Source organism: Megalops cyprinoides, chromosome 12, assembly GCF_013368585.1.
Source record: "Megalops cyprinoides isolate fMegCyp1 chromosome 12, fMegCyp1.pri, whole genome shotgun sequence".
Lineage (NCBI taxonomy): Eukaryota > Metazoa > Chordata > Actinopteri > Elopiformes > Megalopidae > Megalops > Megalops cyprinoides.
The window spans coordinates 14,626,127-14,641,024 of NC_050594.1; the positions used below are offsets into that span (position 1 = coordinate 14,626,127).

General features: G+C 40.7%; 2 protein-coding genes across 6 annotated transcripts in view; one reads left to right on the plus strand and one right to left on the minus strand.

Annotated features, from left to right (window-relative positions):
• Positions 1-1,377: 1,377 nt before the first annotated feature.
• si:dkey-221l4.11 (claudin-23) lies at positions 1,378-6,481 on the minus strand. Its single transcript, XM_036543063.1, has 2 exons — positions 6,363-6,481; positions 1,378-2,365 (listed from the first exon to the last, which is right to left on the minus strand). Exon 2 carries the CDS (start codon positions 2,252-2,254, stop codon positions 1,586-1,588), a length of 669 nt encoding a protein of 222 aa, XP_036398956.1. The 5' UTR covers positions 2,255-2,365; positions 6,363-6,481; the 3' UTR covers positions 1,378-1,585.
• Positions 6,482-8,764: 2,283 nt separating this feature from the next.
• The window catches only part of LOC118786488 (nuclear GTPase SLIP-GC-like), a 76,949-nt gene continuing 70,815 nt past the window's right edge, over positions 8,765-14,898 (plus strand). For 2 of the 5 annotated variants that reach the window (XM_036541552.1, XM_036541550.1), the window contains exons 1-3: positions 12,814-12,857; positions 14,306-14,374; positions 14,482-14,613. In XM_036541552.1, coding sequence (XP_036397445.1) covers positions 12,837-12,857; positions 14,306-14,374; positions 14,482-14,613 — 222 coding nt within the window. In that variant the 5' untranslated portion in view covers positions 12,814-12,836. Of the gene's footprint in view, positions 9,118-9,161; positions 9,201-10,630; positions 10,726-12,813; positions 12,858-14,305; positions 14,375-14,481; positions 14,614-14,898 lie in introns of those variants that run through there. The other 3 variants (XM_036541553.1, XM_036541554.1, XM_036541555.1) reach the window with 3 other exon arrangements.

The window sequence follows — 14,898 nt, forward strand, 5'->3', positions numbered from 1 at the left end:
CAGATGAATCAGATGAGCAACCTGAATAAGAGTAAAACTGTATAAGAAAAAAGAAATGACCACAATTAGACTTAAAACTCATCTAATCCGGTAAGTATGAATTAAATTTGCATTTTGTTCATTCTCTTAATGTTAGTGTTCTAAATAGTCTACTCATAGCAAATCACATAGTAGCTAAGATATTCATCATAGAAAACAATACAAATGAACAGTAAAAACATTCTAATAACAATCAATTACATCAAAATAGAATGTTAAACATATGAGCAAAAATGAACTTACAACCATTGCTTTCTGAGGGCTACAGCAGGAGAATCGTCTGCGATAAAAGAGTGACAGTTCACAGCTGTTGCACCTTCATTTACGACTGAAAGGAAGGAAGAAAAACTGCTTCCTGGTTTTTTCCTTGCTATTACTATAGCTGATTCTAACATTTCTACATGGTACCACAAAGCGGTCGAATGTGGTATTACATTTTCTACAAAACAATGCTTAATTAACAAAACACAAACACAAATTGTGTGGTAAAACCAGTTTACAAGTGGTCTCTAATGGGAAGCTTTTGTTGGGAGAATTGTTTGTTTTTAATATTTTTTTTTTTTTTTTATATTTTATTTTTTGTCATTGTCTTCCTTCCACTTCAGGATTTCTGGAAAATTCTGCATTTTCCTCCTCTTAAAATTTTGTGTTGCCATGCATGAAGCATGTGATAAATAATGCAGATTGTTACTAGGTAGTTGGGTTTATTTTTGTTTATATACATAGTGTTATTAAACTGCTACTACAGAACATCCAAAAAGGATAGTAATAAATAAACACATACAAATCTCACATCTCACTTGTCGCTTACAGTCATCTTATTTTAAAAAGGCAAGATTAGAAGTAACAACCAATACCATGTGTAACACTGTGTTGTTTATCATGAAACCCATACTTTACACATTATCTATATTTTACATTAATGAAGCTTGAAAGTATATATGCTTGAAATATGAAGCATTAATCAAGATGATTTCACACCTATAAGATTGATCAATCAACATTTGGTATGCCTAGTTAAACACTAGTCCTTGGTTTAACATTTGAAAGGAATTCTAGGAAATTTGTTGATTTGTTTGCAGAGGATCTTGTAGAGTTATGCACACTTTAAAGATCATAGCATGTATTTTGTTAGTTCCAGGAACAGCCCTTAGTTTGATTTTAACTGGTTTTCATCCAGTTCATGCCAGACGTTAAATCCATTCCTTCCCATGATGAAGATTGATAACATTGGAACTACACAAAAGGTTCTCATATAGGGTACATCAAAGAGTAGATCTGTTTTCAAACAATGAACAATGATTTATGTTTGAAAATGTGGTTTTAAGGTCAGTGGGAATCAGAGTTTTCACAAGTAAAGCAGTTTCTAAAAAAATACTGTCATTTGTTTCCAGTATTTGGGGTGCTGTTGTCATCCCAGAATACCTAAGGATGTTTAGAGACACCGCAGGCAACATGACACAAACCCCAGGCGAACAGACATGTGTCTAGAGAGCTGTCCAAAGGCTTTGTTGATCCTTGGCAGTTGTTGCTTAGCAACCGTTGTTTAGCAGTTTATCTCATAGGCCTCTGCGTCTTCCTGGGCTGCTGGGCGTGCACATGGCGGGCAATGGGGACGTTTGAAGCTGAGTGACAGAGCGGCTCCTCCGAGCACCTGGACGCAACCCCCCACCCAGCCGAAGTAGAGCGAGCCGGCAGGGCGTAAGGAGAGCTGGAGGGACGCAGAGGTGGACGCGTGCGAGGGGGCGATGGGCGGCTCCGGTTCCAGCCCCAGCACCCGCAGGTTATGGGCGTAGAGTGCCAGCGCGGCCAGGCTGAGCAGGCCTGACAGGGCGATCAGCACCCCGCTGGTGCCTGCTACGTTCCGCAGGGGGAAGTCCATCCAGCAGCGGACGCCGATGCTGGCCAGCACGATACTGGAGCCGCACAGGAAGAGCGAGGTGAGCACCAGGCCCCGTGCCCAGCGGACCCGCGCGTCCCGCTGGTACGGCCCGGAAACTGGCCAGCACTGCTTCAGCTCCGACTCCACCACCTGCAGGCAGCTCTCCCACAGCCCGTCCGAACGCAGCAGCATGGCCTCCTTGCCACCGATCCCGGCCACGCCCAGCCGCACACGGCCCTCCCGCCACTGCGGCGTGATGGCGGCCGTGAAGACCAGGACGAGCCCCAGCGGGGCACACACTATCCCGGTAACCATGGAGGCCGGCGTCTGCATCCCGGGCGATGTGGCTTCCCCTGCTTGTGAGATTTGCCGCAGCTTTTCTGTGGCAGTGGGTCTCGTCTCGTCTGTCGAAAATTTCGTCTTGTCCTCCCTCTTCTACTTCACCTATAAAATCAATACCAGTTAACAAATCACAGCGGGTTCAAAAATTAGGCAGACGGAACACAACACTACACAATAATGACAGAGGCCGAAAACTTTTATTGCAGATCTGCAGGAGACAGTCTCATAGATGCACACTCAGCAGCATCAGGGAGAGTATCTCAAAAAGCATAAGGCACTAGGCAGACTGCCCTAGACTGCCTCAGACTGCAGGGAAGAAAGACCGTGGTCAGAATGTCCCCTGCGCCATCAGGGGTAAATACTCAAGCAGTAGATGGTTACGAGTAGCACAGTGGTATTTACAATGCAGTGATAATAGGCGGAAGTGGAGAACCTATGAACCGCAATCAAAACCCACAACACACACCAGCAGGTGGATTTTCATGGGTTGTATTTTGGAGGTGGGAGGATTGTGATGGTGCAGCTGCACCCTGACAGCCTGTGGGGTCTATGCTGGTGTTTTTATGAGTGTGCTTTTCTTGAAGGACAGCAGATTAAGGCTTAAGGTGATTGCTCCTCTGTTGCTAAGTAACCTGTCCCATTTTTATTACTGCTAGCTTTCGCGACACAGACTAGACCAATTTGCTTGCGTAAGAGTGTGTGTGTTTGTGTGTGTGTGTGTGTGTGCGTCCATTCAATAGTTTTGTTTGTCCTTGACTTTTGTCCTTTGATTTATTCACAGACTAAATGAAAGCTGCTGATTTCAAGGAGCAGATAAGAATGTGCAGAGAAAGTAAATACAGCATTTAGGAGGCTTCAGCGTTTGTGAATCTTCCTTCCCTTGAATGAGAAGGAACGTCATACCTATGACAGGTGTAGGAGAATGGGAGAGATAAAGTCCAAAAACACATCAACCTGATTATGAAGGAGATTAAGACTGTAAGGTAGTAGTGTGTTGAAGCAATTTGGTTAATCGAAGAACAGAACTGGGTCGACCTGAGGTAGACACCAGTGCTTTGATGTGTGGAGAGAACTGTATGAATGGGGTCTCTATGTGAGCATCCATGCCCTCCCCATCAGTTGCTAGATATTGCAGGTTTAAGTCCTCTATCAGAGTCCGGATATACATCCAGTTCATAATCTGTTGCTATTACCACCATGTAGATTAAGACATGTATATTAACATCTGGAATATACATATTTTAGATTGATAACCACAGACTTAGGACCTCCTAGCATTTCAAATTGGTTGAACACCTCACATTCTTCCTTCATAACCTCACTGTTGCCATGGCTGTAGCATTCAGTATTACTGAGCTGAACCATGTCCCTGCATGTCTATACACTGGCACAGACACAGAGAGTGTGTTCACACTGATGCTGCTTACAAAGGAAGCAGAAATGTTTGGTTTTGTTGGTGTTCTGTTTTAAGCACCCTGCTACACAATCCTATGTCTGCGACACATTTCTAAATCTGGTGTTGTGTGGGTTTGTTCCTCTGAGGTGGGGGAAAACTCCAACCATCTGTTGTACACTCCTAGTGTGTGTGGTTGCTGGTGCATGCTTGCTGCTGCCCTTTCTCCCTGTCCATGGCAACAAGCAATGCTTTCAGAGAGCACAAGTGATTCTGCAATTAGCGACCCACAGCTCAGACCAGAGACGAGTAGTGTCTGTCAAGACCAAACACTGCCTCCTACCTCCACCCCCCACCATGTGTACAATAACCGCTCTGCTGTCAGCTGTATCTAGGGCAGACTGATTGCAGTGAAGGAGCCAGAGCTATTGCTGTGGGAGCCCTTAGCCAATCAGGATGCTTACATTTGTTTGTGTGATTGGGCAGAAAATTGACCGCCATTATTGCAGTGCATTTGCTTATTTATCCTTCATTTTGCCTGGACGTCTGATTGTATTTCAAACTCTCATTTACAAGAGAGACTCGGCCATGAAAGGCAGCATATGTTCAATCTAATTTTTTTCTTACAAACTATACAAGCTACAACTAAAAAACAGAAAATGAGGGAAACAATAATGAAACAAGGATGTACAAGGTGAATAGTAAAATCAATGTGTACCATTTAATACACGTGCAACAAGCACGAAAAATAGATTATTATGTCTATACAGCAAATGTAACACCCAGTGGAAGATTCACCTTTATAGGGTAGTGTGGTGTAGTGGCAAGTGGTAAGCAGGGCTTGCAACACACATATGCATTCATTAAGTGATTCATTCTACAAGATTTTTATCAGAACTTTAAAATCATCTAATGAAATGAAAACATCACATCTGAAGTCCTGTAGCTCCATATTTCATGACCTGTTTGCTGTTGAGGACTGATGCACAATGCAAAAATGGCCACATCATACAAACTCTTCATCCAATCATGTGAAGACCAAACATTTTATTTTACATCCGGGGACACACTGACCAGTACTGTCATGCTCTCTTTTGCTTGGCGGAGTGTGTGGACCAATAAATCTTGTTGTGTGACCTTTCGACTGTTGGAGCAGTGGGTACACAGACCATGATTCTGGATCTCTGCAATCTCCCAACGAGAGATTTCCTGGTCATTAATTCCTTTGCAGTTACTTTGTGATGAAGTCTGAAAATCTAGGCTTGAGTGGAACCTAGGGTGACGTTAGAACAGATTTCCTGGTTATTAATTGGCTTTCAGTTACCTTGTGATTAGTTTGAAATGCTAAGCTTGAGTGGGAGCCAGAGTGAGTCTGTAACAGATGAAACAGTGATTGTGGCTGACTTGGATGAAGAAATACAGTTAATGCATATGTTACAAGGCTCTGGAAATGAAATGTACACAAATGTTGCAAACAAATGGTTCTCTACATGCTTATCATGCAACCAACATGTTCAGAGTGTATGAAGTTCTGTTTTTATCTTTCTTAATCATTATTTGTCTTATTCTATATTAATGTAGTTATGATGAGTTCTCTCGTACTGGATTATGCAACTCATTATTTGTAAGCTTTTGTACGCTTCACACATTATCATTACCAGTAATGTGGTTAATTTGATTATTTAGTATGTTTGGTTATTGTCTTTTTGATTCATGTCTGTTAAAATTTCTACAATTGATAATGGCCTCTGTGTGCTAGAGCTACACCCTTAGAACAATCATTGATTATCTATGGGATAGAGATAGCAGATTAGCTTTCATAGGGGTCATTTGTAACAATTGCATTATTAAATCTCACTTGTACAATATAGGCAATTGGTGTCTTAGCCATAATTTCCCCCAATCAGCTGGTCACCGTGGTTACCATAAAGTGTTGAATCAGCATGGCAGAATTCGACAGGAACAAGTATCCTCTGGGTATTCAGTCTGTCTATCTGTCTTTCTTTATTTACACTCTCTATCTCTCTTTCGCTGCAGAGAAAAATTTAATCAGAAAAATCTGATTAAATCTGAAGAACAATGCCGCAGGCACTGGGTCATTTTCTTTACATTAAATTTACAGACATATGTTTCAATATGACTAATATCCTAGAAATCAAACACAGATTTGAAATGTAGAATGTATTTTTCGTTGCGCATGTGCCATCATATTTTTGTCCGAATATCTGTGCGTTTTACATGTATTTACCAAAACATCCAGTAGCAATGCCACTTTTCAAGATGTCTGACACACGAAACCTTGTGCTGGGACTAATGTTTTTCTGTGAACATTTTACTTTAATAGGAGCCAGAGGACTCTGCTCATGTGATCACTGCTCTTTCAGACCACTTCCCACCTCACTCACGAGAACCCAAACATCTGCACATGTCTGTGCCAGGCAACACAACAAAATAAGAGGTAGGGGTGTGGGGGGCGGACATGGAAACCCAGGGAGGTGATACTGTCAGAAATGTAAAGGAATCAGGACACAGACGGATGCTAGCAATGAATACAGAGATCGCTGTCATCCCTGGCGTGCATTCTGAGCATGCCTTTTGTGTAATTAATCACATTTCACAGCTGCCGCTGATGCCTCGGCGAAGCCCTCTCCCATCCGTTTTCTCGTCGATTGCACAGCGTCTCTGGTCTAGACACGGCTTACTTACCGTGCAGGTGGAGCAGGCAGCCTACAGTCTGTTCCCCCTCTCTCTGTCTTTCAGCAGCGATCAGAGACGTTTCCTCCTCCCCACTCGCCTTCCTCTGCCGTCCTTCCCTGCTTCTCTCCCTCTCCTCTCGTCTCTCTCTTTGCTTCGCGCGCTCTGTCTCTCTCTCTCTCTCCTCAGAAAGACTTGTCTGTCCCCTTTCCAGCAATGAGACACAATGCTACCCCCTGCTTTGCCTTGCCACACGCACCGAACATGCACATACACAGACAAACGTGTCTGTGCTCCTTCAGTTCTGCTTCCTCGTCACCTCTTTTCCTGAACGCAGGGAGGAGGAGGAGGAGGAAGAAGAGGAGGAGGGGTCTTATTAATTTAAAAAGACATCCTTGTATCTTGCACCTCAGTCACACACAGACATCTCCCACATACATCTCACAGGACGTCTGTCCAGCAGATTCACATACAAAATTATTTTTTTTTCCGTTGACTAAGTCCCCTCCATTACAGAAGAGCGTTTCTCTCAGACCTCTCAGAACTGAGAAGAAAAACACTGACATTAGTTAATGAGCATTACCTCGTTATTTTTGCAGCAGTTTACTAAGTCCTGTCCATTACAGAGGAGTGTTTCTCTCAGACCTCTCTCAGTTTCTCTCAGACTTCTCAGAACTGAGAAAAGAAACACTGACATTAGTTAATGAGCATTACCTGGAATGTCCCATTGGTGACAACGATGAGGATACATCAGACAAGCATTGGTGGACTTTGTCTGATCCTCACCCTGCACACCTTACGTCCAGCCATTTTCTGCAGTGAGAAATTATTGGTTATTGCCTTTCAAACGCCTTGACTTAAAGTAATTTAACAGAACTACTAGTAGCAGTGTAGTAACACTATTGCATTGGCAGCAGTTTTGTGTAGTAGTAAGATGCTGGGTTCATAACCCAAACGTTACAGTTTTCATTCCTAGGTCGGGCACTGCTCTTGTTCCCTTTGGGCACTTACTTAACATGAATTTCCTTAGTTAATATAAACCATATAAATGGGTAATATGTAGATATTTAATGTAAATTGGCATGTAGGGTGGCAGTGTAGCATAGTGGTTAAGGAGCAGGACTTGTAACCGAAAGGTTGCTGGTTCGATCCCTGCTGGGACCCTGCTGCTGTACCCTTGGGCAAGGTACTTAACCCACAGTTGCCTCAGTAAATATCCAGCTGTATAAATGGATAACATTGTAAAGAACTGTAACCTACGTAAGTTGCTTTGGATAAAAGTGTCTGTCAAATGAATAAATGTAAATGTAAATCACTCTATATAAGAGCTAAGCAAATCCAGAAACTGTGTGTCTCCTCCATTCCATTCCACTGAGAAAGTGAGAATCTGATGTTTCTGGAGTGGTTTCGTACCTTTACTTTTCAAAGCATGCTCACAGCGTGTGCCTTTCCTTAGAGCTCCCAAACCATTGTGGATTTCATTGCGGTCACTACAAACAGCAGTTATGAGATACTATTTCTACATATTGTCGAAACATTACCTGAAAAGAACACAAACACAACAATGGTGGTAAAATGTGTAATTTAATATATGTAAAATATACAAATACATATATTTAAATTATGTGCCATTTCATTTCCAGTATTGTAATGTATAATAAAATGACTGATAGCAGAACTGAGAGTGAATTCATGCAAATAAATTGGGTCCTGAGGTGACAGATAGTGGAGATCATATGTATTGAGGTCACCTATAGATCAATTAAAAACACTAATTTTGGGGCAATACATGTGAAAATAGCAGTTAGTCACTTAGGGCATGCTTTTACCCAAAACAATTTAGAAGCAAACTTATAAGATACCGAGTGACATCAGCATATTAGGTGACAAATGGTGAGAAGGTAAACATGTATTTATGAGCATGAATGAGAATGAGAATGCTGAATCATGTGACAGGATGCAATTTCTCTGCTCTGTTACGTCACTTTTCAATACTCGACTCTGTTGTATTACTATGTCAGGGTTCAGTTTGGTGATTTTTTTTGTTCTCTGCTCTGTGGTATTTATTATGACTCTGCTGTGGTCCATGCTGATACTCTTTAATACTCTGCACATTGTTGTTACTCGTAAGTAATCTCTTCTGTATTTTGCTATACCATGGCAAAACACAAATATAATACACAAACACAATAAAACAAAAGTTTGTCAAATGTTGCGCAGATAATTTCAGTGTTGTCATATCACTGCTTAAATGAGCTGCGCCCACGATATTGCGCAATAGCAAGACGCAAGTACACATAGCATCTCAATCTCTGATAGGTGCGCGATACTTCGCGATCTTGCAAGACCGTTCTCGTCAAGGACACTTGGCAAGAACGTTCTTCTCAAGAACACAAGTACGTTCTTAGCGTTCTTGGTATTGATAAACAGCCAGTGCCTTTCCTCGTCTGTTGGTTTCGCCTTAAGATACGCAATACGCATGCGCAAACTCCGAAATTCACAACGTTAAAAGCAATCCTGAAAAAAGCAGAGTCTAGTGCCTACCCTTTCCATTGAAAAAGTAGGCGAGCTTGTATGGCGTTTCGCTCTTAGAAGTTTAAGGACTTAGAAAGGACAAGGACAAGTAGGGCTGCTTATATTGACGGAAAACGAAACAAAGCAGATGAAACTCCAGACAGTGAAAGCGCCGACATATTAGACACGGATTGTTTGTTATAACCTTTGGAATACAAGAGCTGAAGATTTTAAACCCTCCAGTCAAGCATTGGTACGTTCATTGGGCAACCTATTTTGAATCCCGTGAAGATGAATTCTTCATAGATTGATGGTAACGTTTCATAGTCTTTCAGGGTAAAACTTAGCTCAAGCTAGCCATCTAAAAGGCATGTATATTTGAATTACATTTTATAATAGTTATATTTGATTCTTTGAGGGTTTGAGGCCAGAGATCGCATCGTATCTCTGGTTGGCGATATAAAATGCAGATGAACTGTGTGAATCTTAATGGGGTTATGATAAAACAGCAGGTGCCCTTGTCAAGAGGACCGATAGTGATCGCAGGTCATGTTGTGATGGCGATCGTCAGATATTATCTGATTGTCAAAGTCCATGTAGTTGTCTGTTCACATACCTAAATTCGAACTAAATGAAATTTTAGTTCTTGTCACACACGTATCAATGGAGGTGGTTACAGAGGCACAATGAAACAATCGACATGCACCATTTCCGTGTTCTCTGTTACACACCTTAACGGAAAAAAACACAGGCACACATCAGGGATGGGCTGATCAAGCTTTTGTACGTGTGGTGGACAAAATGTTTTATAACCCAAAAAGATTGATTAGTGATAGATTAAGGGGACACTGGGTAAAACTTTATCTAAAACACTTCACTAATGAAACTCTTCACAAAGTAACCGTTTAGTGTATCAGCAATAGCTTTATCATAAACCATAACTCCATCCTTATTTTGTATACCTCTTATTTCATCCTTAGCTATCCTTTTTCAACCGTAATATTGAAAAAAGCATTTAGAGTTGCTCTTTGCACCAGTAAGGGCCACTCTTTTGTGGAATAAAACTTTTTTTTTTCCCAAACTCATACTTCTGCTTCTTATTACTTTTTCATGATCATCAAGTGACAAAGTGAGTAAGATGGCCAGTTGAAACTTTGCTCTTCTCCAGACCTTTCCTAATTTGATAATATGAATCATTGAAACCTGAAGTCAAATTGAAGTGTGTCTAACCTTTAATAATTATGTCTAAATTGTGAGGGAGTAAGTGGAAAACACTTTCTGGATTTTTTTTTTCCATCAGTGAGGTGTCAGCATGAAGGGCAGAAAAAACAAGTGCGAGCACAGTTCCAAACAGAGCACAAGGTAGAGGGGGGCTGGTTAAAGCCGTGAAGTGCCACAATATTTCCTAAGTAATTAGCATGTAAAACCACAATGCAAGCTTTACAGATGTATGCAGAAAGTTAATGCATATTGGAAGATTGATTTTAAAAAAGCAAGTAAAAAGAATCACTTTATTTTACTGTCCTGATCCAATGGAATTACATAGTAATTTCCAATATACATTCCTAGTGGTGTGTAGAAACAGCTTGCTGTCACAGTTACTGGTACACACAATTACTGGTCACATAAATGTTACCATTTACCATACCGTAACAGCAGTCAGGGAATGGCTATTGAGGACAGGTACGTCGGAGCCTGCTGGCTCCACCATATAAGGACTTCCTGGGCTTGTTTCCTGGCGCGTGCCCTGCTCAGTGCGGGGAAAAGCGAAGAGGGCGTTGGTGAGACTAAAAGAAACAAAACTGAGTGCATTACTTGCTGAAGAGTAGCTGTAGTTGCTGAACTTGCCGAAAACTTTGGGGTAGGTCATTCTTAAGCCTTTTACAACTGTAGAATTCTTTTGTTCCAGTGTTTTATGTTTAATCAATTGCATTTCAACAGCATTTATTTACACATTAAAATTCATTTAAAATTCATAAAATTCATTTAAAATTTCGGTTTAGAAGTGAATGGGGGTACAAATTCCATTGTAGCAAAAGCCAGTCATTGACAATATAAGGAGCTGACCCTTGACAATTCATAGAGTTCTATGGGATGAAACCTGTGTGACTCACAGCAGGGGAACCTAAGTGATGACTTTGCTCATTTGACTTATGGTAGCCCTAACTGAAAAAATATTAATTAATCAGATCAAAAAAAGCGGGACATATAATTCACAAGTACGTTCTTAGCGTTCTTGGTATTGATAAACAGCCAGTGCCTTTCCTCGTCTGTTGGTTTCGCCTTAAGATACGCAATACGCATGCGCAAACTCCGAAATTCACAACGTTAAAAGCAATCCTGAAAAAAGCAGAGTCTAGTGCCTACCCTTTCCATTGAAAAAGTAGGCGAGCTTGTATGGCGTTTCGCTCTTAGAAGTTTAAGGACTTAGAAAGGACAAGGACAAGTAGGGCTGCTTATATTAATGGAAAACGAAACAAAACAGATCAAAATCCAGACATTGAAAGAGCTGACATATTAGACAAGAATTGTTTGTTATAACCTTTGGAATACAAGAGCTGAAGATTTTCAACCCTCCAATCAAGCACTGGCTGTTTCACTGTCTGGACATTCATTGCTGTCTAAAAATGCATATATACTTGATAAAATAGTTAAATCTGATGGCTTGTGTGAGAGATCTCATCTTATCTTTGTCCTGGACTGACACCCTTGCCATTTTGACCTTGTAAAGCTTAGATTCCTGATTTGCACTTGTAGCTCTATCTCTTACTTTGTATTGTGCATGTTTTTGCCTAGGTAGTATAGCGGTACTTTATTGTCCCTGTGATTGTATTCGATATATGTAATCCTAGATCAGATTAGTTCTGGCTTGCTACACTGACCTTGCGCTCAGCTTTAGCACTATCTGCATTGTATGACCTGTACACATTTTGCCCTTGTGCCTGTTTGCCCACTACATGCACTTTTGTATGTCGCTTTGGATAAAAGCGTCTGCTAAATGAATAAATGTAAATGTAAATCTTACAATACAAGATTGAAAGTAACCATGCTGCAGCTTAATTTGATTATTTAAAACAGCAGGAAACTGAGCGAAGGTTTGTGACAGTATGACACATTCACTGTGGTCGCAGCCATTAAAGTTCCACCTGTCAGGTCGTCCTATAAACATCTCAGCGGCATTTTTATAAACGAGTTGAAGAACTAACATCCATTTCTTGTGTCAGTCACATTTTACTCTGGAGTACGTTCTTCTGAAAGAAGTATCCAATCTACAAACAGAATTATATCTAAATGGCTTGGCTTCTGCAAATGAAATGACAATTATAGTTGAGATTATTCCATTTTCATGTCATAGAATATACGATTTTTATTTCTAATAATAAAATAATTAAAACTGTTTCCATTTTTATTTGCATCTGAACACAATGGACCAGAGCAAGGTGGTGTCTACAGAGGCTCAGAAGGCAAGAAAAAACAACATATGAAATGCAGAAAAATATATTTTTTCAACCATTGCTCATAAAATGAAAGGGCATACACAAACAAACAAAAACAAACCAGAAGCATCCTGCAGGCAGCAGCTGTGGGCATGTTCACACAGCTCTGATTTTGGATGGGGACTCTGAGGTTTAGGGATCAATCCGAGACATGCATGTGCTTGTTACAAAACACTACCAGCATTGCAGAACAATCTCACTACTGCACACTGCTTAAGTATGAAGTTATTTTTGTGTCTTTTTAACGCAAGCATAAAAGACAGTTTTGAGAGCAAATTTCTCACACTTCAAGCATAAAAGAGTTTTGAGAGCAAATGTCTTGCACTGCAATCAAAAATCAAATTTGTCTTTTTTGCGTCACAAAAAGTTTTGATTGCCAATCAGTCCTCTTTGGTTGCAAGTCAAAAGGTTTTGTAGTCAAAGAGTTTTGGTTGCAAGTTGAACTGGACGTAATGGGCGGGATCTACGCTGATGGATGAGAGAAGAGTTTCTATTGGTGGGTTTGACTTGGATCGACTGCATGGCTACACCCATAGATATAGAAACGTAAACATCTCATTGGCCGCTGATGTATGTTGCCGTTATGCATCTGTGTGGTCGCCATATTGGAGCGGTCAAGATCCGCTAGTAAGTAAATATAATGTGTATTGAGAGATGCAGACTTCTCTACAAAATTGACTGTAACTCGCTTAATTCTGAACCAATTTCCATGAAATTTGGTTTGTTATAAACGTGAGAAATTGAACATGATACTGGTTACTTATTGGAATTCAACTCAGTTACTGGGGGCAGATCTAATCAGCTCTATGCCAAAACATCAACCTTCTGAATAGCCACAACTTCCTCTGGGACATGCAGGCTCCGATCTATAAATAGGCAACATCAAGTGTAAATTATTTAGAATTTCAGCTTTTGTGAGCTTCTCCAAAAATGTAGATTTCTATATCTATTTTATTGTTGTAAAACCGCCTGGGGTGTGTTCCAGAAAGAAGGTTTGATAAATCGTAAACTTAAACTTGAATTCTGATTTGCCTTAGCAGAATGCTACACGTGCTGAATTTTTGGTTCCAGAACAGATGATTCCAAATCCGGAGATTAAGTTCAGTCAACCTTGGATAGGCTGAGTCTGAATTGTGTGCGCTCGCTGCGAACTTTTAAAAGCCAGCATCAGTCGAACGCTGAAGATGTGATAAACGATGGATTCTGACAGAGAGAAACCATGTGCAATGTTTTTCACAGCAACAGAGCAAGAAGTAGTCATGACAGCATATGAAGACTGCAGGCAAATATTCTTGAACAGCAGCAAAGGGAGATGGCATGGCAAAAAATTGCATAAGATTATAAGATTATCAAGTTGTGCAAAGAAGTTATGTTTCATTCAATATTTAAAGTAACTGTTGAGAATTTGGATATAATTTTGCCTGCAATGTACACTACAATACTGAATGCCTTTTATGTTTTTGAATCAGATGTAACCCCAGTGGTGTGAAACGCACCTGGCAGCAGGTAAAGGTCAAGTACAAAAACATAATTCAATCAGATAATATTTTATTTGCTTTATAGCTAATTTGTTTCCTTAATTGCAAATGTAGGCCTAGGCATTATGGTTGAGTTTCACTTTGTAGCCATCAGGAAGAAGGTTGAGGCCCATAAAACGGAGCAGGCAGTCAGCCAGAATGCAGAAAGGCCATTTATGGATGGCATTCCGGGGGGTAGCTCATCAGGGCCAACTACTCCCCAGGACACAAGCACCTATATAAATGGAAGGTTTATCATATTTGAATAAAGGCTGTTCGCTGATTAACACTTTTGCATCTAACCACCTTAATCTCCAGTGACTGAAGGAGTCCTCAATCTTCTGGACATTCCTCCATCAGTAAGTGCCTCATTCCACAGTGCCTCATTGGTCACAGATTAAAATCTTGCTTGTCACTGTCCTGTCAGACCACGGCTGGCTGTTCCCCTTCCACTATGGAGGAATCCCCTCTCAGCTCCAGAGAACATCTTAGCACAGTAAGAATAGCTTTTCATATGTCTCTTTATCACCCATGTGTCTAACTGAAATCATAAAATGAGAAGAACACTATCCTCCTCTAACAGAATGTCATCCCTCTTCCCAGCTGCCGGTAGAAGATCTAAATAGAGTCCGTCTGGAGAAGCAAATAAAAAAATGTGACCTCCAGATGGACCACATACAACTTAAAATAAAAAAAACAAAACTTGAAATTGAAATACTGGAGCACAACTTAAAGGTGGGTTTATAAAATGATTTTATTTTTCCACTGGTGTGCATGGTGTTAATAAATTAAAGTATGTCCTTTCATTTTCATAATACATAAAGAGAAATCTGCTGACAAAGTGCTATATTCATTGAGCATGCATGAAAAAAATGAATGAATAATAATAAACTGTAGTTGGGGTGACGTTGCACTTAGTTGAAGTGGTTGTTGCAAATCGTGTTCCTCACAGCCCAGCCATCTCTGTTGTCAGGAAGGTGGCAGGGGGGTGCATTATCTTGTTCTAAGATTGCAGGAGAG

Excerpts from the sequence above, each read along its gene's own strand:
- si:dkey-221l4.11 (XM_036543063.1), bottom strand. The coding sequence starts at position 2,254 with ATGCAGACGCCGGCCTCCATGGTTACCGGGATAGTGTGTGCCCCGCTG.